Raw genomic sequence first — 21,403 nt, forward strand, 5'->3', positions numbered from 1 at the left:
TTACGTGTTTTGTGGGAAATTCGCCTAGCCAACACAACGCGCGCATGCCTTTTTGGCGTTCAGCGAGGGACTCAGCGGATGTGGTATGTTGGAATCGTTGGCTCATGCCTCCAGTAAACATATTCTAAATGCCCAAGTCGCGATTCGTGCGCCCTGCTGTCGCAAGTTCTTTGATGTACGTATAGTGTATGTGCTGATGCAGTGTCCACAATGTCATGCAGAGACACAGTCGCACCCGCTGGTCAAGACGATGGAGTTGGCGTTCCTGTGTAAAAACTGCCGCAGGGCATTCCGCAAGGACATGGCGCAATACGAACAAGAAGATGAATACTGTCCGCACTGCGATAATCACTATGTAAGTAAAGCGATGCTCATGGCCAGGTGATTGAGGCCAAGACGCCACAGCTTATGTTGTCAGTTGAAGGCGAGGATGGGCGTGTTGATGCTAGGTAAGTATCGAAGTACTGACAAGCAGCATAATGCGCGATGACCGGGTGAGGGAGCGAGAGGCGTTTGGATCAGATGGAACGAAAATTGACCAGGGTGGATACCAAGCGGCTGCCCTTGCGTTCCAGCGGAAACTTGCTGAGGGGGGCGCAGGTAGTGCAGGGCCTTCTTACGCAGGCGCCCACATGCCTAATCTTGCCGACTTTGATGACGACGAGCTCGACTGGGACTAGATAGCTTACGGAACTATGATACCCCTTTTCACCATGAGAGTGGTATGACTAAAATTGGGCCATTTCATGTCAACCAGGCTTACGGAGGAATACCCAGGACCAGCACACGCCCATCTAGGCATTCTTGACAGCCTCCAGATACTTGGAGACCTCGGCGTCATCTGCACGGTTAGCCAGCACAATGCACATACCCTTAGCAGGCTCAAAGACCTGTATATGTAAGTCACTATACCAACACACGTACCTCAAGGAAAGCCTCGACGTACTCCTTCTTGGCATCCTCTTTCGACTTGCCCTTCAAGCTGTTCCAAGCGTCCCTAATTGATTAGATGTCATCGCACGTACCACTTAGCGCGGCCAGCAAAGTCGAGCATACCCGGGCGCTGCGTGTTGCAGTCGCCATCATTAGCCTGCTTGAACAGACTGTAGAACTTTAGCTGCTGGGTCTGCGTCACTTTGATGGAACTATTCTTCGGCATGGTGCGAATAACTTCCACGGCTTTCTGGAACTGTGCGTCGCTCATAGTGTCTGCGGGTGAGGGGGAAAGGCGTAGTGTGGGCACACTGCTTCTGGGCTTTCGACGTTCACGACAGCGCACGCACGAGCCCCAACATACGGGCCACGTGTACTTAATCCAATCATACACGTGCTTGAGAGAAGGGCCTACTAGGAGAGTGATTAGACTCGCCTGTACGAGTCAGGCGCTGAGCGAGTCGCACCAACCCTGCCCTTGGCCATGATGCTGGTCGCACACTCACTATGGCTGCTATGTGCCGTCATGGCAATGAGTGTAGCAGCTCTATCATATGATACAAAGGACCTGCGACTGAGCGTCACCTCGTTTGATGGTGGCTCACGACTCAAAAAGTCGTTCGCATCGGCTAGGGACCTGCCCGCTGAGCCTGAGACGCTCACTATGGAACCAGACGATGTGATCAAGCTCGCGTTCTTTGCGTCGCTATCGTCCGGTGAAAAGGCCACGGGTGAATCCCTGCCGCATCAAGCGTGGGTCGTGATGGACGACGAGGATGCCTCGCGCACATCCATTTGGCCATTGCAAGTACGTGGCTCATCATCTTCTGCATCATGGAGCTTGCGCGTCGACCGTCTCAGCCCAAATCTGAAGAGGAAGATGGTTGAGGCTGGCCCCAATCACCCTTTCCGTCTGACACTGATACTCGCCTCGTTTGCTAAGGACCCACAGTCGACCATCGACCCTCTGACCCTGCCCCTTTTGGACGTGCAATTCTCTCAGAGTATGCTAAGTCGCTTCGAGTCGCAAAAGGTACCGTCGGCGCGATACGAGGCCGAGCTTGCGGATGGCTTCCATCCCCAACCCTTCCACCAGCACACATTCCAAGTCGAGCCATGGCAAACCATGCCCCCCAAAGCTGTGAGTCTCGGCTATGCTCTTATTGTCCTCGCTGCTCCGTGGTCGATTCTGCTTGCACTTTGGCGCCCGTTGTTTTCCAAGACAGTTACCCTTAGTCGATCGGCGTCGACGCTTCTCGCCTGCGTGTGGATCACTGAAGTCCTCGCATTTCTGCATTGGGTCAGCGTACCTGTTTGGGTCGTATTTCCCGCCGCTGGCGCTACCCTCGTTGCAGCCATGCTGGGCGGCCGCTCTGCGCTCTCACAGTCATGGATCCGCACTTCCGCGTAGATAACATAGGCCACGTGATAGGACTGTGCATCGCCTGTCGTACAGAGCGCTTGGGCGTGGAGGTGTCCCACAACGTCGTGAGCGCCGCCAGAGAGTAGGGCGGCGGCGTGTGAAAAGGGATGGACCAACCACCCGACTCGCACGGATCTGACCAAGAGGGAAAAAATGATGCCATATCAGCATATCCAGAGATGCACACGATGGAAGAGTACATACAGGCGGTCAAGAGCCGGCATGCGCACTTTCATCCGTCGGAAGAGGCACGCCACACCCGGAAGGGGTACGTTATTGATCCTGTGGGTGCGGCTCTGCACGGTGCCCACATACATGCTATGTCGATCTCAAAAGACTCGTCGATCTTATTATCAGGTGGAAGCGATGGCTATATACGATGGTATGACTTGCCTGCAAGTATGAATGGCAACAACATGCTGACGCAAAACTTGAGGAACTCTTTTGTCGAGGGCGTGACCAAGGTTGGCGTGCTTATGACGTGGTGGGGTCATTCCCATCTCGAAAGAGGAGCTGATCCTGACACTTCTGCAGCGGAGGCGCCCCTGAGTGCTGTTCACAGCCTCGCGTGCCAACGCGAAGCTCTGTGGGGCGTCAGTGGTGGTGAATCGGGCACCATTAACTTGTGGGGTCTTCGTCATGGAGCAGGATCTATCCGACATGTGCTTCACAAGCACACAGATGCCGTGTCTGCGCTTCAACTTGATCCATCAGAGGAGCATCTAATTAGTGGCGGCTGGGATCGCGGCGTGTACCAATGGGATCTCAACACAGGACAAATTGTGCGCTCTTTTGATGGACATACAGGCCAGGTATCCAATATCGCGTTTCGTCCGCTGTACGTGCCGGGCGAACAACCCATACCTGATGCAGCGCTGTATCCATCAGCACCAGAGGCCATGGATGTTGATGCAATCGATGACGACTTGGAGCAAGAGTTGAATCGCACACTCAGTGAGCAAGCGCCTGACGATGCCCAACATGACACAGACGCCGAGGGAGATAATGACTCTCTCTTTGGTGGCGAGCGAGATGGACCGACGTCGGACTCTCACGCTCCTGATCAGGATGCGGAAGGCGACACAGATAATGATGATGCGGACGAAAAGCCGTTTGCTGGCCGACATGATACCCCTCGTCTGGCTGACACCAAATCAACGGGTGCCTCGATTTCGCTGCCTGGCCAGCCATCCAAGTCCGAACCCACATCCGATGTACGGGCCCCAGAACCAAAGTCACACCTACCCAAGCCGCTCTTTGGATCCATGAATACATCGTGGCATTATGACGCGGACCTGCGTGATTTCAGCCAAGATATTTTGTTGACCAGCACACTGTCCGGTCAAGTTATGCTATGGGATCGACGTGTAGATACCAAGTCGAAGCATGGCGTGCGGGCTCTGGGTCTTCCGCATGGTACACCGCCTTGGTGTACCGGCACCTGCTGGAACCACACGGGCGACAAGATTTACGTTGGACGTCGGAATGAGCTGGTGGAGGAATGGGACGTCCGTATGCTTCCGGACATTACGTCCAACCCAGGCTCTCGGTCGCAGAATGGGGCTGCACCTGCTTATCTTCGTGCTCTGCGTCTACCGCGAGGCAGTGGACCTGTCAGTTCGGTGGCAGTGATGCCCAACAATCGACACATCGTTTGTGGTTCCTTTGATAACGTGCGTCTGTGGGACTTGGAGGCCACAGGACAAGTGCCATTCAAGATCGTCGCAGGACACCATGGTGGTATGATCTCGCATATCCTGATGGATCCGTGCGCCCGATTCCTCATGACGGGCTCGGGCGACCGCGGATGGTTCGCGTCCAGTACCGAGACACTTCTCATGCACGAGATCTCAGCGTTATGAAGCTTTCTGGAATTTGGCTTGCATCCACACACGGTACATCTGCTTACGCTCTTTTCGATTCACTAGGAGCCGTCGGTCGATGGCCATTTGCTGCGTGGCAAAGCGTTCATGAGTATGAGTGCCACGAGGCGCAGCGTCAAAAATATGCAGGAGTTCTTCGGGTGTAAAAAAGTATACGCGCGTCCCATCACCGCGCACGTAGAAATTGTCTTCCAGCATACGATTCTTCTTGAACCGCAACTGAGGAAGATCATGCCGCCCATAGTCACGCAGTAGCACTAGACCTGAGGGCTTTAGCATACGGTACACATTCTCCGCGGCCGCTTTCCATTCGTCAGGATGCAACGCCGAAAGCACAAATACCAACACGACCACGTCGACAGACCCAGGCTGCACGTTGGGCGGAAGGCGCTCAACTTCGCCTCGAGCACCAGCACTCAGATCATAGACGTGGGCCTCACACGTCTGCTGATTCTGGTACAGCGGGTGGTTGCGGACGACTTGCACAGCCTGTGGCGCGTAGTCGCACGCAACGAGACGCAATGCTGGATTCTGGTTCATACTCAAAAGGGGAAAGACAGTGTTGCCTGCACCACATCCCATCTCCACGATCGTGGTAGGCGGTGCATCTGGCTGCGTCGCTTGAATGAGCTCCGGAAACTCGAGGCGGAGCCATTTGCGGTCTTTAAAAAACCGGTTCTCGTGCCGCGAGTAGAACGTATCCCAGTACGCGGCAGGATTGGCGTGGTACACTGCTGCGTCCTCGTGGCTGACGCGTGACGCAGCCTGCTTTGCTAGCAATTCTTCCACCATATTCGAATGTTCCTGTGGCGGCACAACATGGTCCCACGCATTATGGCTCCATACATCATCATCTTCATTTAGCGTACGTGATCCGAACGTGTGATCACACGCTGTATCATCTACAGGCACCACCGAAGATGTGGCTTTGATCGGATGCATGCTAAGCACGAAAAAGGGCCCAATGCACTCCTCGATTCTGGTTGGCTCCCTCAACTGCCCACTACCGTTTCAACCACACATGCATAAAGTGGCAATTCCCTGTGTCCATGTACCGAAGCCTGTTTTCGGCGCCAGTTCCACGGTACCATGCAGATGAAAGCGACCCTGTCGAAACGGCACCCATGATTGACGCGCCACCGATGCCTACCGACGACGAGCGCCAGCGTGCCTATGCACAAGTGTCTTGGAACGTGATTAGTGACACCGTGACATTACCGAGTGCATTAATGCGTACTAGCATGGCATCGGCGGTATGCGGTGACGAGGGATACCGCACAGATCAGCCCACGCTTCGTCTTGAGGATGCCGTGGCGCAGCTCACGGGTAAGGAGGCCGCGCTCTTTCTCCCTAGTGGCACACAAGCCAACCAACTAGCTCTGCATGTACACACGCGGCCCACGCTCGTGCCTGTATCGATCCTATGCGACGTGCGATCACACATACACACATCTGAGATGGGTGGTATTGCGTACCATTCGCGCGCAACCACTGTGCCCGTCATACCCCACAACACACATCATCTGACTCTGGAGGACATTGCACCTTTTTGCGAATCGCAGGACCCGTACATGCCCACACATGTGCATGTCATTTCGCTTGAAAACACTTTACAAGGCACTATATTTCCGCAATCAGAAATTGAACGGATCAGTGCCTTTGCGCACGAACGCGGTATAATCATGCATCTTGATGGCGCACGGCTGTGGAATGCTTGGGCCGAGACCGGCATTTCTCTCGCCGACCTTTGCCGTCCTTTTGATACGGTCAGTTTATGCCTCAGCAAGGGAATTGGAGCCCCCGTTGGCTCTATCCTCGTGGGTCCCACAGATACTTTGTTCGCTGTGCGTCTGCACCGAAAATTGTTCGGCGGCATGATGCGTCAGACAGGAGTCCTAGCTGCTGCGGCACATGCTGCACTGCATGAAAACATGCCACGCCTGCGTCAGACACATTCACTCGCGCGCCGCGTCGCCGCACGACTGCAGGACTGCGGCGTCACAATCACGTTGCCTGTCGAAACCAATATGGTTTTCTTTGATGTCACCTCTGCGGGTATCGACGGCGAGACGCTTCGTCAACGAGCCGCCGCTTTGGACCCCCCTATTCAGATGGGGACACATCGCATCGTCATACACTATCTCACTCATCACGACTTGCCTGAGCGACTGGCTTGCCTATTTGCTACTTAATGGGCCTGCTCGTCCATCTCAACATCTTGTGTAGACGGCGCTTCTTGCTTTTCGTTGTCATCGTCGCGCTTCACACTTGTCTGTGCCTTATTGTTGTCGTCGTCTGACGTGGCAGCCAGAGCTTTAGCTGCTGCTTCATGGTCCATGGCCTCGTCCTCTTTAGGCTTGGGTTTAGCAGGCACAAATGGCGCAGATGGGTCTCGGTCGTACAACATTAAGATACCACCCCGACTCGCCGTAGCCGACATATCCAATTCACGCGCCGAACTGAGGTCGTGCAGAGTCTGCTTGGCCAATGGACGCAGGGCCGTGTATCGCGCTTCAGGTGGCAGCGTCACGTACTTCAGCTGGAAGGGCGTCACTCGCGATCCATTCGGCAGGTGCTCCTCTTTCGGTTGTTCCTTAGCTGTTTCTTGTGGTTTGTCTTGAACAGGCTCCTCTTCCTCCGGCTTCAATGCCTCATCTGTGTCCATCGAATCAGCAGCCGCCTTCTTCTTCTCTTTGGTGCGTTGACGAGCTTGCGACTTGGCCGTTGTGCTCAGCACGGCCGTCTCGACCTTCTCAGGCTTCTTCTCGCTCGGACCCTGCAGGTGCGGCGGGTACGCAAACAAGCTTGGAGGAGCGTGCGACACAAATTCGAGTGCAGGGAGCTCGAGCGACTTCGTCACACCGATCATGGCTGTTGGCGTAAAAGCTAACGAGGCAAAATGCGCCATCGGGAACCAGTACCAGTACTGCGTAAACAGAGCCATACCAACGATAGCAGACGTGTTGGAACTACCACCACGACCACGCAGTCCAATTGTCGCATTTCGGCCACCTGCATCAATCAGACCCTGAGCAATAGAGGCACCGAACTTGGCCATGGCCTCCTCGTGCCGATCCGAAATAATCTTGTCGAACGTTGTGCGAGCTACCTGCACACGTGGGTTCAGCTGTTCATTTTGCTGAATCAAGATCATAGCGAGCGCCATGCAGGCAGCCTGACGCACGTAGTCAACCGTGTCCTTGGTCAAGGGCTCGAGCAAGTCGATTGCCGAATCCAGACCTGTGCCAGCACAAGCGAGACCCAGGGCCATCGCCGCGCCATAGCGCAGATGCGGGTTGTAACTCTCGCTTAGTAACTCCACGAGCTCAGGGACATGTTCGGGCGAACGGAAAAAGAGGAAACCGATCGCGATGACGGAGGCTCGACGTACATCGTCACTGCCATCTGACACGGCCAAATGCAACAACCGACTAACTGATGCATGGTGTCCTGTGCCAGCATACGCAAGAGCCATGGTATACACACCACCGTAGCGCAGTGTCGCATCCTTGTGGGTAAGCAAGGCGTCAATTGTTTCCGACGCTGCCGATTCACGGCCATAGTGCAGTAGAGCAATACCAATCGCCAGACCACGGATGATCTTTTCGTGCTGCGTCTCTTGAGCATATTGTAACATTTCTTCCGTAGCCTGCGCTGAGCCTGTGCCGAGGTACACTAGTCCCATCGCATAACCAGCTGCCTCACCGCTCACAGCCGAGTCCGAGAAAAGCACCGTACGCAGCTCTTCGTACACCTCTTCATTTTCGGTAGCCATGCCGGCTGCACCCAAACCCAGCGCTGCACCATGTTGAACAACTTCGGCTGTGTTGGTACGAAGTGTCTTGGTCAGCAGCTCAAGGATCGGCTCACCATGATTGGTGTGGATCAGACCCAGGGCAAACAAACTTCCGCCCTCTGAGTACACGCTGCTGGATGGTGCATTGTTTTCAGGCGGGAGATAGGGGCGAAGAATGTCTAGGCCTTCTGTTAGACTGCCGCGATGCAGGACACCCAGCGCAGCCGTAGCAGTAAACTTACTCCAATTGGAGGCCTTGGCAAGCCAATCGAGGTTCTCGCGCAAAAACTGATCACTGCCTGTTCCTGCAAGCATGAAAGCATTGGACAGGCTGACAGCCGAATGGTATGCACTGTAGTGGGCATCCAAGGCATCCTTGGTGTTTTTGAGAATCATCAAATCTGCGTTGTTTGCGTCGTGCAAAAAGTCTCGATACAAGCGGATGGTCTCTGTACCACTCAAGATCGAAATAACTTGCTGCTTTGGAGCTTCTTGGTCAAACTTCATCTTTTCTAGCTCAGAGCGAACATGATGCAAAAAGTCTTGCGTTGCGCTCTCGACAAGGTCGAACGCGGTTTGGTATGCAACAAGCACAGCACGATCATCCTTATCAGAGCGCTGGAGCAGCGTACGCAGCAGTTCGGATGTCGGCTGTGGCTCGTTCAAGTACACGTAGCACTGAGCCGTCGAAAAGTAGTCAGGTTCGTCCAGGGATAGGAAGAGCTTCACTAGCAATTGCAGTACCTGACGACGCACCTCTACTGCATTCACAACGCCCATGGCCATCTCCAGAACATATGTGAGCAATGTCTTGTCTTGCGTCGTGCTAAACACATGTTCGATCACATCGAGGCGTTGAGCCTCGAGGGCTATACCCAAAACTTGGTGGTATTGGCGGTCTTCAATGCACCGTGTGATCATTTTGTTGATGATAGAAGTGATGTTGGCGTTTATTTCAGGCGAACCAGGTGTGCTGCGCTGCACCACGTACTGATCAATCGCCTTGGACACCAAAGTTTCAACGTATTCGTTGCGCTGGTCCACGTCGAATAAAGACTCGGCCCCTAGCGCAAAGCTTAGAGCCTCATCAAACTCTCCGAGGTAAAAGTAAATCTTGGAAACGACTAGTGCTGCTAGGTGTCGTTGTTGGAAAGCCTCGTCTTCATACAGTTCTTCCAAACGTGCCAGCGAATCAGCCAGCTCGGCCCAAAAACGGTCCACAAGCGTGTTGAGCTTCTGCAGCGCATACTCCTGCAACTTGACGTCTTTTTCATCTAGGAGGGCCATCATACCGGCCACAGACGTTAATGGGGCCGCCATCTTGGCTCTAGTGGTCAAGTTGGGGGCTACGTTGTTTCAAGTCGATCGGCTCCATGCGACGCGCGGCCTCCAATCTGGGATTTATGCAAAGGCCTCACAAAGCGCCTCCAGCGCGCAATCTGGCTGAGGAACACGTCGAGCATGTCGGCTCCAGGTGGGATTGATGGTGGTATGCTGTGTGCACTTACGTTGATTAGAAAAAACTGCCAAGATCCAGCAGCGACGCAACGAATTGCAGACGATAGTCGAAAAAATTGGCGAGATTGAGAGCGACGCGGACGAGCATCGGTACGTTCTAAAGACTAACGCCAGCCTTGTTGTCAAAACGCTAGCAGAAGTATACGAGCGTGAACCAGAACGCACATGCTTCCGTCTCGTTGGTGGTGTACTTGTGGAACGCACGGTCAAAGATGTGCTCAGCACACTCCAAACGACCATGGACGGTGTACGTACAACTCACAACCTCACACCAGCTCACCAAGGTACTGCTTGAGCTTGTCAAGCAGTACAAGCTGAAGGAAAAGGAACTATTGGATTTTCAGCGTGACATTGAATAATCGTAGCCGTGCGCTAACCGTTGCATGTATCATAGAAAGCGTTGATCTGGATAGTATGTGTCTATGCATCAATCGAGCGGTAGCCCTTGACCTGTACGTGTTAGCTTCTTTGAACGTGCCTTGGCTTCCTTGAGCAGGTCCTTGTACACTCTGGCGATCGGACCGCACACCTGGTAGTGGTTTTCACCCTCGGCACGGTGACACTTTTGCAGTTCGTCATGCACGAGACGGACCTGCATGACCTTAATCCATTCTTCTCGAATAGCTTCTTCGTTCTTCTGCCTTGTAGCTGTGATATAAGCTTAAAGGCTTTTACGTACCAGCCGTGCTCTCCGGCGTCAGGTTCAAGCTCATATCGGCGGTCTTGAACGAGCGTCTAACCGCCGCCTGAGCGGTGGACATGAGATGTCTCGGCCGACAAGCATGCACGCTGCCCTGCCATCTGCGAGACTCCCACTACGATCGCGTCCTATGGGTAAGCGCAAGCGCAGTGGACGCGACGCATCACCAAGTGTGCTGCGTCAGCAAGAGGCGACGCACCCAAATGTAATTTCAGGGCGTGTTGTCATTCCCCAGAAGCGATGGTATAGGCAGCGTGCGCACGCCAACCCATTCTCTGACCACTCGTTGATGTACCCAGCGCAGCCGAGCGACATGGACTGGTCGATCCACTTTCCCGAGATGTGTGCGCGGGATGCACCTGTTCAGAAAAAGGTCGAGTTTGCGGATGTAGGTTGTGGCTTTGGTGGCCTGCTTATGCGTCTAGCGCCTCTTTTCCCCGACACGCTTATGCTGGGTATGGAAATTCGCGCGCAAGTGACACAGTATGTGCACGACAAGATTCATGCTCTGCGTTTGGCACACAAACAAGCAAAAACAATGAGTGAAGAAGGTAAGCTAGAGCTTGAGGCGGAGGTGCAGCCTGCGGCAGACGCTCAGGACGAAGATTCTGAAGAGCGTCGCCAAAATGAGTACCTTGTAAAGCAGGCGGGCCATGTGGCTGGCGGCTACCAAAACATTGGTGTTATACGCACCAACGCTATGAAGTTTTTGCCCAACTTTTTTGAACAGGGACAGCTCACCAAGATCTTTTTCCTGTTTCCTGACCCGCATTTCAAGGCACGGAAGCACAAGGCACGCATTATTTCGCCCACGCTGTTAGCTGAGTATGCCTATGTCTTGCGACCTGGAGGTATCGTATACACTGTCACAGATGTGCGCGATCTGCACGAATGGATGGTCAAGCATCTGACAGACTTTCCTCTATTTGAGCGCATTCCTGATGACGCGCTAAAACAAGATCCCTGCGTAGATGCTGTGATGTACAGCACGGAAGAGGGACGCAAAGTGGAACGCAATGAAGGCGACAAGTTTTTCGCCGCGTTTGTGCGGCGAGACGATCCTCCTGTGGGCGAGGAATCATGAACATAGACACCCTACGAGAGAGAGCTTTTTATGTGAGGAGTGAAAGGCGTGATGACATCTCGGCCTGTGTACTCACGATCTTGGACAAGTAGGAGACCATGAATACATCCTGCAGATGTGTCTGGAAGAGTGACTCGAGCACCGGCTCGTCGAGGCCGGCAGGCACGACACCAATCGTGTCGCTCAAGTAGCGACCCACGGCCTTATCGCCCTCGATCTCTCCAGCAAGCACCTGGCGGACGTATGTGAGCACACGATCGAGCTTGGCGTGCACTTCCTGCAACGATGCCCTGAGGGCATCGAGGTCTGTGAGGTTTTGTGAAGAGGACGAGGATAAATGCCGCAGAGCCGTTTGTTCGGGCGTCGAAGAGAGCAACTTGGTAGGGAGCGAGAGAAATGCGCAATCTTCTGGCTTGACTGTCGCACCGAGCAGCGAACTTACGTAGCACTGCACACCGAGACCTTGGAATTCGTCCGCCACATTGGTATTAAGCGTGAGATGAATTGCTTGGTGCGGCGCCGTTTCACGCGAGTAGTGGTCCTGAATTAGTGCACTGTTCGAGTTCAGCTCCGTATTGGTCGAATACCATCCAATGACGACTTCCTCCGGACGCACACGGAGGTGCAAGTCGAGCATTCGGCGGTGGTGCTCTGCGTCAAGATGGATCTGCCATGGGTCCTGGCTTTCGCTATGCGGCACGGCAAATGCGTTGCGGATTTCGACCTCTGACTCGCTGCGTGTACCAAGCAGTGTGCCCACGACGCGAGGCTGCGACGCGTCGCGACGCAAAAAGTGATCGAGGATCGAAAACAGAGCCACCTAGGCGTCAGCAAAATAAATACATACGGGGTGCACTTTAACGCATGCGATGGAGCGCGAGTGAAAGACGCCCGAAGCCGCTGGTGGGAAGTTGAGATGCAGAGCCGACGGGGCAGCAAATGTATCTAGGCCTGCCGTCATTGCCGTTGTCAAGAAAAAAGATGTGGTCGACTGGCCCTCTTCCGATCCTAGCCACGTGGAGTTTGGCTGCGGTAAGCGTCTCGTTCGCTTCCCTCGCACCGTCCCCCCATTTCCACTCCCCAAGATGGCGCTTTCGGAGGACACAAAGGTAAGCAGCATGGGTGGCCTGACCGTACAGGAGCGGATCGTCCGTCTAGTCGACATTACCAAGACCATCGTGCACTATGGCTGGGTCCCATTCGTGATCTACGTCGGCTTTATGAGCAGCCAGCCGCGCCCCAACCTTCTTAAGTATGTACCTTATCGACTCACGCGTCAGAATTCTCAGCCCTCTGTCGTAGTTCGACGCGTTTGTCGACTAAGTCGGGATGTGGCTTGCACAGGATCACGTAGTGATGACGTTCTCCGTCGTCGTTTGATGGCGACGTGGCGTCCGTGACGTACCCATGAGATGCATAAAAGGATCTTGCACGCTGGTTGATGTAAAAGACTGTGAGCATGGTTTTGCGCATGTGGGCATGCCATGCGAGGCGCTCGAGCGTCTGGAGCAGGTGTGCTCCAATACCTCGGCCTTGCCACGCGTCTGCTACCTGCAGCTCGTAGCTGAAGGTGAGCCTTTTGTCACGTACCAGTATGCGACAGGAGCCACGATGCCTTCAGAAAAAGGGTCATCAGGCGTCGTGTCGTCCGTATCGTAGCGCCACATCACGAAGCCCTGGAGAACGGGACCGCGCGCACGGCCATGTATGCGCCGTGACCGGCGGTGGTGCACATCGTCGCCATGCAGGGCCAACAGGTATCGTGACTTGGGGTGATGGAGCTCCATGCGCTTGAAGGAGGCGTCCCATCCATCCAATCCCTCGTACATGCCGCGCATATTCGCCTCGAGGATCGCAAAAATGCGCTCATGCATGTCCCGCGAGAGCTCGGACGCCGTCGCTACAATCATGCGTGTACTCGGCGACGCGCTCACGCATGCCTGGAGCTGTGCACTGCGCAACTGCTGGGCCTGCCGCACGAGGCGCTGTGCTGCAGCCATGCGCGTCGGGGGAATTCGTAAGCCCCCACCGAAAATTCACATGGCAGTCACTCCGGGGCCATTTCACCCACCCGGTTTTGCGCCCTACTGAGCATGCCTGTGGCGTCGATACCGCACGGACAGCGGGAGGAACCAGATTCCGCGGTGCGCCGCTCGTTGCCACCACCGCCCGTGTCATTGGTGCCATCAACACCGATGACACCCCGCAAAGTGTCGCACCATAGACGGCACAGCAGCAGCAGCAGTGGCTTGCGGCAGGTCCGCGAGTCACTGCATGCCATGTCCGTTCAGCTGAGCGATGGTTCGCGCAAAATCAACCAGTACCGCTTCCTTCGGTGCCTGGGACATGGAACGTTCGCCACGGTGCACTTGGGTGAATTTACGAACGAAGAGGGACAACTCCAACTTGTCGCGATCAAAGAGTTTGACAAGCGCCGTCTACGGAAAAAGAGGCACCATGATCTGCCGCTGCATATGAGACGAAATATGCGGGCGATGGATGCAGAGGATCCGCTCTACCTTGTGCGGACTGAGGTGGCCATCCTTAAAAAGATGTCTCACCCGCACGTTGTACAACTCTACGAAGCTTTGGACGATCCAGAGAACGACAAGCTCTTCCTTGTTTTTGAATACTGCGCAGGCGGACCACTGTGTCACATTGAGCCAGGTCGACAGGGCGAGCGACTCGCGGAAGACAAGGCCCGCCTCTACTTCCGCCAGATCCTTAGTGGCCTAGAGTATATGCACGCCAACGGAATCATGCATCGCGACATCAAGCCTGACAATATCCTCATGTCAAACGAACTCGTGTGCAAGATTTCAGACTTTGGCGTCTCGAAGATGATCTGGGAGTCTGGCAGCGATCTAGTCCACCAGTCCGTCGGCACACCCGCCTTTATGAGCCCTGAACTGTGCCATATCGGCGCCGTCGAGTCTCATGGGTATTCAGACGACGTCTGGGCATTGGGCATCACCTTATATGCACTACTGATGGGCCGCCTCCCGTTCTATCGCGACGACTTATTCGAACTCTATGAAGCCATTCAGCACGACGAGCTCTGTTTAAAGGACTGCCGCGCCAGTCCCGCGTGCCAAGATCTGCTCCGTTCCATGCTGGACAAGGCGGAGCCTAATCGCATATGCGTGCCGGACATGTTTAAGCATCCATGGGTCACAGATCACGGCCGGGATCCCATGCCGCCTCTGACTTTGACAGACGACAAAGCTATTGATCAGGTCACGGAGGAAGACTTACACGATGCGGTCTTTCGCATATCCAGCATGTTTGCTGTAGCGTGCGCCGTGTCCAAATTCAAGCGCGCCGGTTCACGGCATAGCAGCACGTCTACTTTGGACGGCACTGAATCGAGTGAGCCCACACCACTTGATAGTCGGAAGCTCAGTATGGATACCCCACCGCTATCAGACACCTCAGGGGCTGCTGCTATACCCCTGGTCCTGTCGCCCGTGGCTACGATGGACGCGTTTCACGACTCTGATTGCCAAGAGCCGGAGATCTATGTATCATCACCAAAGGCAAAGCATACAAACGAACAAATACCATAGGGGTGAACTACATGCTCCTTTACTTTTTGGGGCCGCCCAACTGCCAGGGTTAGTCGCCACGCATGCACACGTACGGGGTTGCCAATGTCCTTACCGCGCAGCTTGACGCCAAGAACGCGCTCCATTTTGCTGAGAATCTGGGCATGAGGAATGGCCTTGCCACTCTCATACTCCTGGATGACCGAGGGCTTTTCGTTAATGCGCACAGCCAAGTCCTTTTGTGTCATGGACTTGGCCTGGCGCGTCTGTCCAATAATCTTGCCGACGGAGGGCGGCACCCTCGGAGGCGGCGCAACATCATCCGAGCGATCCAGCTTGGCAATGCGCTGGTGATCGGTGCCCTGATGACCCTTATTATGGCCTGCGGCAACTAGGTTTGTCAGCTTCTCGCATACGTACCCTTGCGGTCGTTCGCGGTGACGGCACCAACCTGCTTGGCACGCTCGAGTGCTGTAGGGCCACGCGGACCACCACCCCCGCCACTGCCTCCAGGGCGGGCTTTTCGTCCGATTACGACAGTTTGATCCCAAGCGGACATGTTAACGAGAGAAGAATAAGGTCGCTACCGCTTGGGTGGCGCTGATGGAGTCATGCCACGTGGGTTGTGGCCTTCGGTGCGATTCTATGACCTGTTTTTTACACATGCTAGTTAAGCTCGCCATGCTAACGCATAAGCCCCATCCGAGTGACGCACGCGCGAGGCGAGGTGTTCGAGCGTGGTATCCCACGTATCGTAGCCAAGAACCGTTCCCAAACATGACAGGATAGCACGAGCTTTTTCTTGCGGCTCTTGGTCCTGACATAACATGATGGACTCGAGCCACTCCACACTCGCTTGATTGCGCACCGACCCTGTATTTTGGGTATGCTGGATCATGGCTACAGCCTCTTTTGATAAGGGGACCTGGAGGTATGCTTTACGCAACACACGCGCATGTTGTAGGCGTACCATGGGAACAAGGGACAGAACCAGTAGTCGTGGCCAGATACATGGCGCGAATTCATCCGCGCACAATGCCTGTTGTAGATCCTGATACATTCCACGTCTCAATGCGTGAAAGACGCGATGTGCAAATGTCAAAGACATATTGGGTTTAACGCTCGCGTGTTGAAATATGTACATGCGCCTCTCCAGGTACTCTTGCCAATGTCCAGGACGGCGTGTATAAATAGGTTCGAGCATCCATACACACATAATCATGTCTCGAGTCTGCCCTTCATATCGTTTCAGTGCTGTGCGGGCACGTCCGATGTACAGGCGCTGTACTTCGGTGATAGCCGTACCGATGGGTATAGCAGGATATATTTCCTGAACAAGCCTAGAGACAGTGGATGCCAATTGCGCTTGGTTTTCGCATAGAATCGAGAGAAATACAGTAAGTTCGTATACTTGAACAGTCAGGTGGTCCATGCGATGGCTTGCCACGAGTCCCTCGCGCAGCTTGCGAATACCAAGCAGTAGCTCTTGCAAGCTATTGTTGCGACACCGCACACCGTGTTCATCATTGTTGCATGGTAAATTTAATTCATCATCCTGATATACATCTGCATGCTCTTGGATTTTTCTCACAATGGACTCCCAATACTGATCCTGAACGTCTCGCTGGAGAAGGTTGACAGGATCATCAACGCCTCGCGAAGGACTTTGAAGTAGGCACAAGGGGTCTGGTGAATACTTCAATCGATTCTTTGAGTTTCTTCGACGAGATGCACCGTGTCCGCCTGGCGTCCGCACTCCGTCACGTTTGCACATGGTCCATAGATGTGTCTACTTCCAAACACTATTTTTGTACAAGCACGATAATTTTTGTCCCTCCACACATGGTTTAAGCAAAGATCAAGCGGTCCTGCTCCAAGTATATGCATGCCTTCTTGAGCATATAGTTTTTCACGTCTTTCTTGTTCATGCCTTTCTCTTTGGTCAGGTACTTGATAATATCAGACAGAGAAATAGCCTTGTTCGCCTTCGCAAGGTGAACCACGGTCGCTTTGAGTAATGCGGGAGAGAGCTCCTTGGAGGCACTTTTGCTCGAGGTATCTTGCTCCATGGGCATCTCAGCCTTAGCCCGTTTATCAAAGGAGTCTTGAGGGTCTTCTGCCGCCCGCTTTACTGGATGTTCAGGTTTCTGCGAAGGCTGAGGATTTGCTTGAGAGTTTTTCTGCTATTCAGTTAGACATGCATATACTCACATTCTTTTTACCCTTAAAGAGCCTGTACATGTCAGTCTGTTCATACGCACGACTTTTGATACTTTTCATCCTCCGTCATGCAAGAGGAATGAGCTTCTTTTGGTGAACCAAACTGAGTGCTGCAATCAAGGCAAGTAACTGGGCTAAAACACCTGTTGTAATGCTGCTGCAGTTTGGGCTTCTTTACTACATCGCCACATCCATCACACACAAAGCTCACCATTTTGTGGCACGCGACAGGATGATTCCTCTTCCTATGCGTTTTCCATGTGGCTCTTGAAACTTTTTATGATATCGCTGGCCACGTGACATATCACTCCACCTTTGGGCCTAGATCGATCCTCGCCACGTCGGGTTAGTAAAAAAGGACGCCTCCGCCTCCTTGCAGGAAGTATCGAATTGCTCGATCTCATCAAGTCAGCATCGACTCAAAAAATCGAATGCACGTGGCATACCTGCATGCCGTGTCCCCATCTTCATGGCGTGCACATGGCAAAACAGTGAACAAATGGCATGCGGGATCAACTTTTACTACATGATTCATGCAGGAGGGTTAGGACATATGCATATGACCTGCCTGCGTCCTGGCATTTGATTCATTTTTCATGACATGCAGCCAAGTTACAACCCAAGGAAATGACATTCACCTATGTGCGCGTTGCTATGCGGCCAGTCATGCGCAATTCTTGTTCCTTGCCTAGCTTGTACGTCTAAGCCTCCGCATTCTTCAAACCCTCCGTACCAATCCTTACAGACTGAAGCAAGGCGCACAGGGCATGCCTTTCATCGTCTATTCTATCACCCTCTAAGGGTAATATAACAGGGGTAAACAACTCGTCACTTGGCTCATAGCCACTCCTGCTTGGTTGTCACTGCTTGCTAGGCCGCCTTTACCCACTCCTTTCCCTCTCTCTGGTCTAGTAATCCTTGATACCAGTGGTGACGATAATAATGACCCAGGGACTTGCAGGATTCTCGAGGTTCTACTCTCACTCAAACCGCTACAGTTTTTATGGCCGACCTTTGACCAGTCAAGGACCTGTGACGTCTTCTACGCAACAACTTCCTCCTAATAGTACAAGCACGGCAACCCGTGTATCTTCTATACCACCAGGTGTGACGACAACAGCGGCAAGCAGGACTCGTCAACGTCATTCAACTCTCATGCCTATTCATTCTAGCCAGCAGATGGCGCCCGCTAGGACTGGCACTATAAGGTCTCGTCGACAACAGCCAGTCCCGTCTGATAATATCCTTTTTGAAGTCGAGTATCAGCAGGAGGCTCTGGAATACATGCATGTGCTCGAGAAACATACGATGGCCAATGTTGAGCTCATGAATATGCAGCCAGAGCTGCATTGGTTCATGCGCCCTTACCTTGTCGACTTTTTGATTGAAATTCACCAGTCGTTCCGCTTACGTCCTGAAACCTTATACCTCACGATGAATCTGGTCGATCGCTATGTTTCCAGGCGAATTGTTTACAAGCGTCATTATCAATTGGTCGGATGTGCTGCACTGCTAATTGCGGCCAAATTCGAAGATGCTAAGGATCGCGTTCCAACTGTACAGGAACTGAGCCAGATGTGCTGCAATGCGTACGATCCCAGTGCATTTACTCAAATGGAGGGCCATGTACTCTCTACGCTTGGATGGCAGCTTGGACACCCCACTGCCGAATCATGGCTACGCTACGAGTATTCGTGCGCACCACCTTCGAGTCCTGCGACCCACAACGTGGCAAGGTTTCTGCTGGAAGTGACTCTGTTTCATGAAAGCTTTTTGACTTTGCCACCGTCGTCTCTGGCCGCCGGAGCAATGCTTTTCGCCCGTCACATCTGCCGGGACTCACGCCCACAGCCACAACCACTGGACGTTTTGGTAACGAATGTCATGACTCGAATTCACAACTTCATTGCTGATCATTTGAATGAACTCTCTAGTATCCTGATCAAGAAGTATTCTTACTCATATTACACTGAGGCCTCTACAGTTGTTTTGGACTGGTTCCGCAAACATCTTGAGTTGAAGAAAGCTATGGAGGCGATAGCTTCACCTATGCATGTTGAAGTTTGCTCTAGTGACGACGAGAATGAATCAAATCGTTCAAACGAATCTGTAACGTCGATTTTCTCGACGCCTTCTCGCTCAATTACTCGCGATGAAGACGACGACGATAACAGCATGCCATTGACGCCTCTCTCACTGCACACAGCCCAGGATCCGAGCGTGTATGCTGTCAACATGAAAAATCCTGTACATGTGTCAAGGTTCGCCCCCTCGACTGCCGGCCCAACCGGCCGTCCTGTATCGACGACAATCACAACAAACGAGAAGGCATCAGTTGTCACAGCTTCATGGATGTCACTAGCTCAGCTGCGGCCAGTGGCGAAGCATCCGAAGACTGCAAGAGTAGAAATGGAATCCACAATCCCGGAGAGTTCAACATAGTCCCCATAACAATTGTACTACGTACATGACACAAATTCGAACGCGCATCAATGCATGCACCTTTCCAGTAGTCAGGTGCTCATCATACGATTGTCAGCAATCATAAATAAATTGCATGAAGCGATCTAGTGCCTGTCAACTGCGGGAGAGTATATAAAAAATGACCAGTGTCGCAGGCGACTCGGCGTGACACAGTCCCCTAATCTGAAACAGCATCACTTCCTAGTAAATTGGGCGGATTACCAGTCGCCCTTTTAAGCCGACATAGTGGACAGAAGGTCACTGTCACCGGCGTCGAGAACCGTAAGAACACTGCACACATGTTAGCATATCCGTACGACGCGAAGATACAGGTTGAGGCATACAAAGAGCCAGCTGCATGTTCTCAACCTGCTCCAAATTATACGTACCCAACACGGAAAAGCTTACCAGCAGCCGTACCAAGAGCAATGTTCGAGCCCTGGTAGTGGTGCACACCCGTCTTCGAAAGCATGGCATAGTACTCGATCTCGGACTTACGCAGAGGTGGCGTGTTGGCCGAAATAAGCACAAGCTTGGCCTTGCCGCTACGCATGTTCTTAAGAGCACTCTTCAGACCGAGCGAAACCTTACCCGACTTCATGACGAGCTGCAGCTTCGAGTTGATGTTGTCCTGGCTGGACTTCTTGGTCTTCGTCTGAGGAGCCATGATCTGGAATGGGTTAGCGGCTGCTCACATTATGTCGGGCTAAGACGAATAGTCGCGCATTAGCGCCGGGCTTCATAGCAATACGGCGAAATACACGTCGTCACACCACCAGGATACGTACGAGCTACTTGTGGCTTGACGGTGAGAGATACGAAGTGCCGCGCAGTCTTTGCAGTTCTCCCAGCTGGGGCCTAACGCCTCGCGATTTCTCGGCCGATCCATATTTTTTCGATCAGGCACGTGACGGATATAGTTCTTGAAGGTCACGCAAGCTGCCGCAGGCTTCGAGTGGCACAAGATCGCCTAGGTTTCTGTTCCTCACCATCCAGTGTCAGTAACCGAAGGTATGTAAATGTTGCGGCGTTGTTTGAGAGTGCGGTATTTTTTTTCGTATACCGTGTCTCATGATGCTGCCTAGCGTGTGAGAGCAGGATCTAACACTATTACAGATGACGAAGGGTACGACGTCTATGGGTAAGCGCCAACAGTATGTATTCTCGAGATGGGTGGTTTGCGTGTGAGTCGGTGTATTCACCCTCACATTCCACCTTTTTTCATTGGAAGATGCTAACTCTATCAGCACAAAGACGCACACGCTGTGCCGTCGCTGCAACCGTCGTTCCTTCCACCGTCAGCACAAGAGTACGTTGTCTGTTTAAAGTGTGTGCATACTAACACATGATAGCTTGTGCTGCCTGTGGCTACCCATCTGCCAAGACGCGGAACTACCAGTGGGGTCAGAAGGCTATCCGCCGGAAGACTACTGGCTCGGGTCGCATGCGCTACTTGAAGACTGTGCCTCGCCGTGCCAAGAACGGCTTCCGCACGGGCACTGCTACGCCTGCCTCTGCTTAAGCAGATGTATACTTGCCTACCATAAAGGTCTTGATGTGCTAGTCATGTATGGCTAACAAAAATGTTGGATATCTCTTTACAGGGTAGCTGTACTGAACCAAGGATCTGTCCAAAGATAATGTTTTTGGCAGAGCAGGTTTTGTGTACGCTACGTCCCGTTTGAGAATGCTGTAATGGTGCGGCTATATCCGGATGATATATACTTTAGGGCCTTTGTAGATGCTGGACGCAGCACGACTAAAAAGCTTTCATACCTCCTTAACGATGTATGTGCACGGAGTTTTATTCTTATGGTGCGGCTTGGCACCATGGGGCG

At 53.2% G+C, this 21,403-nt stretch overlaps 20 protein-coding genes across 20 annotated transcripts; 10 read left to right on the forward strand and 10 right to left on the reverse strand.

Annotated features, from left to right (window-relative positions):
- Positions 1 to 78: 78 nt before the first annotated feature.
- Positions 79 to 680, forward strand: MRET_1856 (zinc finger protein; the record flags this gene model as incomplete). The annotated part of the gene is made up of 5 exons (XM_027628483.1): positions 79 to 83; positions 115 to 175; positions 203 to 355; positions 382 to 449; positions 476 to 680. The coding sequence occupies 5 exons, from the start codon at positions 79 to 81 to the stop codon at positions 678 to 680; spliced, it is 492 nt and encodes a 163-aa protein (XP_027484713.1).
- Positions 681 to 794: 114 nt separating this feature from the next.
- MRET_1857 (diazepam-binding inhibitor (GABA receptor modulator, acyl-CoA-binding protein)) lies at positions 795 to 1,204 on the reverse strand (the record flags this gene model as incomplete). The annotated part of the gene is made up of 4 exons (XM_027628484.1): positions 795 to 841; positions 872 to 890; positions 925 to 997; positions 1,026 to 1,204. 4 exons carry the CDS (start codon positions 1,202 to 1,204, stop codon positions 795 to 797), a joined length of 318 nt encoding a protein of 105 aa, XP_027484137.1.
- A 213-nt stretch (positions 1,205 to 1,417) lies between these two features.
- Positions 1,418 to 2,344, forward strand: MRET_1858 (oligosaccharyltransferase complex subunit delta (ribophorin II); the record flags this gene model as incomplete). Its single annotated transcript, XM_027628485.1, has 1 exon — positions 1,418 to 2,344. One exon carries the CDS (start codon positions 1,418 to 1,420, stop codon positions 2,342 to 2,344), a length of 927 nt encoding a protein of 308 aa, XP_027484171.1.
- A 119-nt stretch (positions 2,345 to 2,463) lies between these two features.
- MRET_1859 (transcriptional activator SPT8) lies at positions 2,464 to 4,218 on the forward strand (the record flags this gene model as incomplete). The annotated part of the gene is made up of 1 exon (XM_027628486.1): positions 2,464 to 4,218. One exon carries the CDS (start codon positions 2,464 to 2,466, stop codon positions 4,216 to 4,218), a length of 1,755 nt encoding a protein of 584 aa, XP_027484170.1.
- MRET_1860 (tRNAThr (cytosine32-N3)-methyltransferase) lies at positions 4,213 to 5,181 on the reverse strand (the record flags this gene model as incomplete). The annotated part of the gene is made up of 1 exon (XM_027628487.1): positions 4,213 to 5,181. One exon carries the CDS (start codon positions 5,179 to 5,181, stop codon positions 4,213 to 4,215), a length of 969 nt encoding a protein of 322 aa, XP_027484503.1.
- A 107-nt stretch (positions 5,182 to 5,288) lies between these two features.
- On the forward strand, positions 5,289 to 6,431 carry MRET_1861 (threonine aldolase; the record flags this gene model as incomplete). The annotated part of the gene is made up of 1 exon (XM_027628488.1): positions 5,289 to 6,431. One exon carries the CDS (start codon positions 5,289 to 5,291, stop codon positions 6,429 to 6,431), a length of 1,143 nt encoding a protein of 380 aa, XP_027484505.1.
- Positions 6,428 to 9,355, reverse strand: MRET_1862 (26S proteasome regulatory subunit N2; the record flags this gene model as incomplete). The annotated part of the gene is made up of 1 exon (XM_027628489.1): positions 6,428 to 9,355. One exon carries the CDS (start codon positions 9,353 to 9,355, stop codon positions 6,428 to 6,430), a length of 2,928 nt encoding a protein of 975 aa, XP_027484513.1.
- A 141-nt stretch (positions 9,356 to 9,496) lies between these two features.
- Positions 9,497 to 9,912, forward strand: MRET_1863 (prefoldin subunit 2; the record flags this gene model as incomplete). Its single annotated transcript, XM_027628490.1, has 4 exons — positions 9,497 to 9,524; positions 9,553 to 9,643; positions 9,668 to 9,800; positions 9,829 to 9,912. The coding sequence occupies 4 exons, from the start codon at positions 9,497 to 9,499 to the stop codon at positions 9,910 to 9,912; spliced, it is 336 nt and encodes a 111-aa protein (XP_027484517.1).
- Positions 9,913 to 9,973: 61 nt separating this feature from the next.
- On the reverse strand, positions 9,974 to 10,266 carry MRET_1864 (NADH-ubiquinone oxidoreductase 12 kda subunit; the record flags this gene model as incomplete). The annotated part of the gene is made up of 3 exons (XM_027628491.1): positions 9,974 to 10,003; positions 10,032 to 10,201; positions 10,233 to 10,266. The coding sequence occupies 3 exons, from the start codon at positions 10,264 to 10,266 to the stop codon at positions 9,974 to 9,976; spliced, it is 234 nt and encodes a 77-aa protein (XP_027484499.1).
- A 117-nt stretch (positions 10,267 to 10,383) lies between these two features.
- On the forward strand, positions 10,384 to 11,337 carry MRET_1865 (tRNA (guanine-N7-)-methyltransferase; the record flags this gene model as incomplete). Its single annotated transcript, XM_027628492.1, has 1 exon — positions 10,384 to 11,337. The coding sequence occupies one exon, from the start codon at positions 10,384 to 10,386 to the stop codon at positions 11,335 to 11,337; it is 954 nt and encodes a 317-aa protein (XP_027484500.1).
- A 28-nt stretch (positions 11,338 to 11,365) lies between these two features.
- On the reverse strand, positions 11,366 to 12,298 carry MRET_1866 (translation initiation factor 3 subunit F; the record flags this gene model as incomplete). Its single annotated transcript, XM_027628493.1, has 2 exons — positions 11,366 to 12,157; positions 12,185 to 12,298. The coding sequence occupies 2 exons, from the start codon at positions 12,296 to 12,298 to the stop codon at positions 11,366 to 11,368; spliced, it is 906 nt and encodes a 301-aa protein (XP_027484501.1).
- Positions 12,299 to 12,422: 124 nt separating this feature from the next.
- Positions 12,423 to 12,639, forward strand: MRET_1867 (mitochondrial import receptor subunit TOM7; the record flags this gene model as incomplete). Its single annotated transcript, XM_027628494.1, has 3 exons — positions 12,423 to 12,446; positions 12,477 to 12,589; positions 12,618 to 12,639. The coding sequence occupies 3 exons, from the start codon at positions 12,423 to 12,425 to the stop codon at positions 12,637 to 12,639; spliced, it is 159 nt and encodes a 52-aa protein (XP_027484502.1).
- MRET_1868 (N-alpha-acetyltransferase 40) lies at positions 12,607 to 13,337 on the reverse strand (the record flags this gene model as incomplete). The annotated part of the gene is made up of 2 exons (XM_027628495.1): positions 12,607 to 12,901; positions 12,928 to 13,337. The coding sequence occupies 2 exons, from the start codon at positions 13,335 to 13,337 to the stop codon at positions 12,607 to 12,609; spliced, it is 705 nt and encodes a 234-aa protein (XP_027484262.1).
- Positions 13,338 to 13,430: 93 nt separating this feature from the next.
- MRET_1869 (calcium/calmodulin-dependent protein kinase kinase 2) lies at positions 13,431 to 14,903 on the forward strand (the record flags this gene model as incomplete). Its single annotated transcript, XM_027628496.1, has 1 exon — positions 13,431 to 14,903. The coding sequence occupies one exon, from the start codon at positions 13,431 to 13,433 to the stop codon at positions 14,901 to 14,903; it is 1,473 nt and encodes a 490-aa protein (XP_027484263.1).
- Positions 14,904 to 14,922: 19 nt separating this feature from the next.
- Positions 14,923 to 15,441, reverse strand: MRET_1870 (putative transcription factor; the record flags this gene model as incomplete). Its single annotated transcript, XM_027628497.1, has 3 exons — positions 14,923 to 14,943; positions 14,978 to 15,273; positions 15,303 to 15,441. 3 exons carry the CDS (start codon positions 15,439 to 15,441, stop codon positions 14,923 to 14,925), a joined length of 456 nt encoding a protein of 151 aa, XP_027484553.1.
- Positions 15,442 to 15,552: 111 nt separating this feature from the next.
- Positions 15,553 to 16,656, reverse strand: MRET_1871 (uncharacterized protein; the record flags this gene model as incomplete). The annotated part of the gene is made up of 1 exon (XM_027628498.1): positions 15,553 to 16,656. One exon carries the CDS (start codon positions 16,654 to 16,656, stop codon positions 15,553 to 15,555), a length of 1,104 nt encoding a protein of 367 aa, XP_027484550.1.
- A 73-nt stretch (positions 16,657 to 16,729) lies between these two features.
- MRET_1872 (cell growth-regulating nucleolar protein) lies at positions 16,730 to 17,316 on the reverse strand (the record flags this gene model as incomplete). The annotated part of the gene is made up of 3 exons (XM_027628499.1): positions 16,730 to 17,065; positions 17,094 to 17,115; positions 17,144 to 17,316. The coding sequence occupies 3 exons, from the start codon at positions 17,314 to 17,316 to the stop codon at positions 16,730 to 16,732; spliced, it is 531 nt and encodes a 176-aa protein (XP_027484549.1).
- Positions 17,317 to 18,044: 728 nt separating this feature from the next.
- MRET_1873 (G1 S-specific cyclin) lies at positions 18,045 to 19,544 on the forward strand (the record flags this gene model as incomplete). The annotated part of the gene is made up of 1 exon (XM_027628500.1): positions 18,045 to 19,544. One exon carries the CDS (start codon positions 18,045 to 18,047, stop codon positions 19,542 to 19,544), a length of 1,500 nt encoding a protein of 499 aa, XP_027484545.1.
- A 254-nt stretch (positions 19,545 to 19,798) lies between these two features.
- On the reverse strand, positions 19,799 to 20,232 carry MRET_1874 (large subunit ribosomal protein L30e; the record flags this gene model as incomplete). Its single annotated transcript, XM_027628501.1, has 2 exons — positions 19,799 to 19,856; positions 19,955 to 20,232. 2 exons carry the CDS (start codon positions 20,230 to 20,232, stop codon positions 19,799 to 19,801), a joined length of 336 nt encoding a protein of 111 aa, XP_027484573.1.
- A 449-nt stretch (positions 20,233 to 20,681) lies between these two features.
- MRET_1875 (large subunit ribosomal protein L37e) lies at positions 20,682 to 21,087 on the forward strand (the record flags this gene model as incomplete). The annotated part of the gene is made up of 3 exons (XM_027628502.1): positions 20,682 to 20,719; positions 20,813 to 20,874; positions 20,918 to 21,087. The coding sequence occupies 3 exons, from the start codon at positions 20,682 to 20,684 to the stop codon at positions 21,085 to 21,087; spliced, it is 270 nt and encodes an 89-aa protein (XP_027484721.1).
- Positions 21,088 to 21,403: the final 316 nt, after the last annotated feature.

The sequence above is a fragment of the Malassezia restricta genome, chromosome III (assembly GCF_003290485.1).
Source record: "Malassezia restricta chromosome III, complete sequence".
Lineage (NCBI taxonomy): Eukaryota > Fungi > Basidiomycota > Malasseziomycetes > Malasseziales > Malasseziaceae > Malassezia > Malassezia restricta.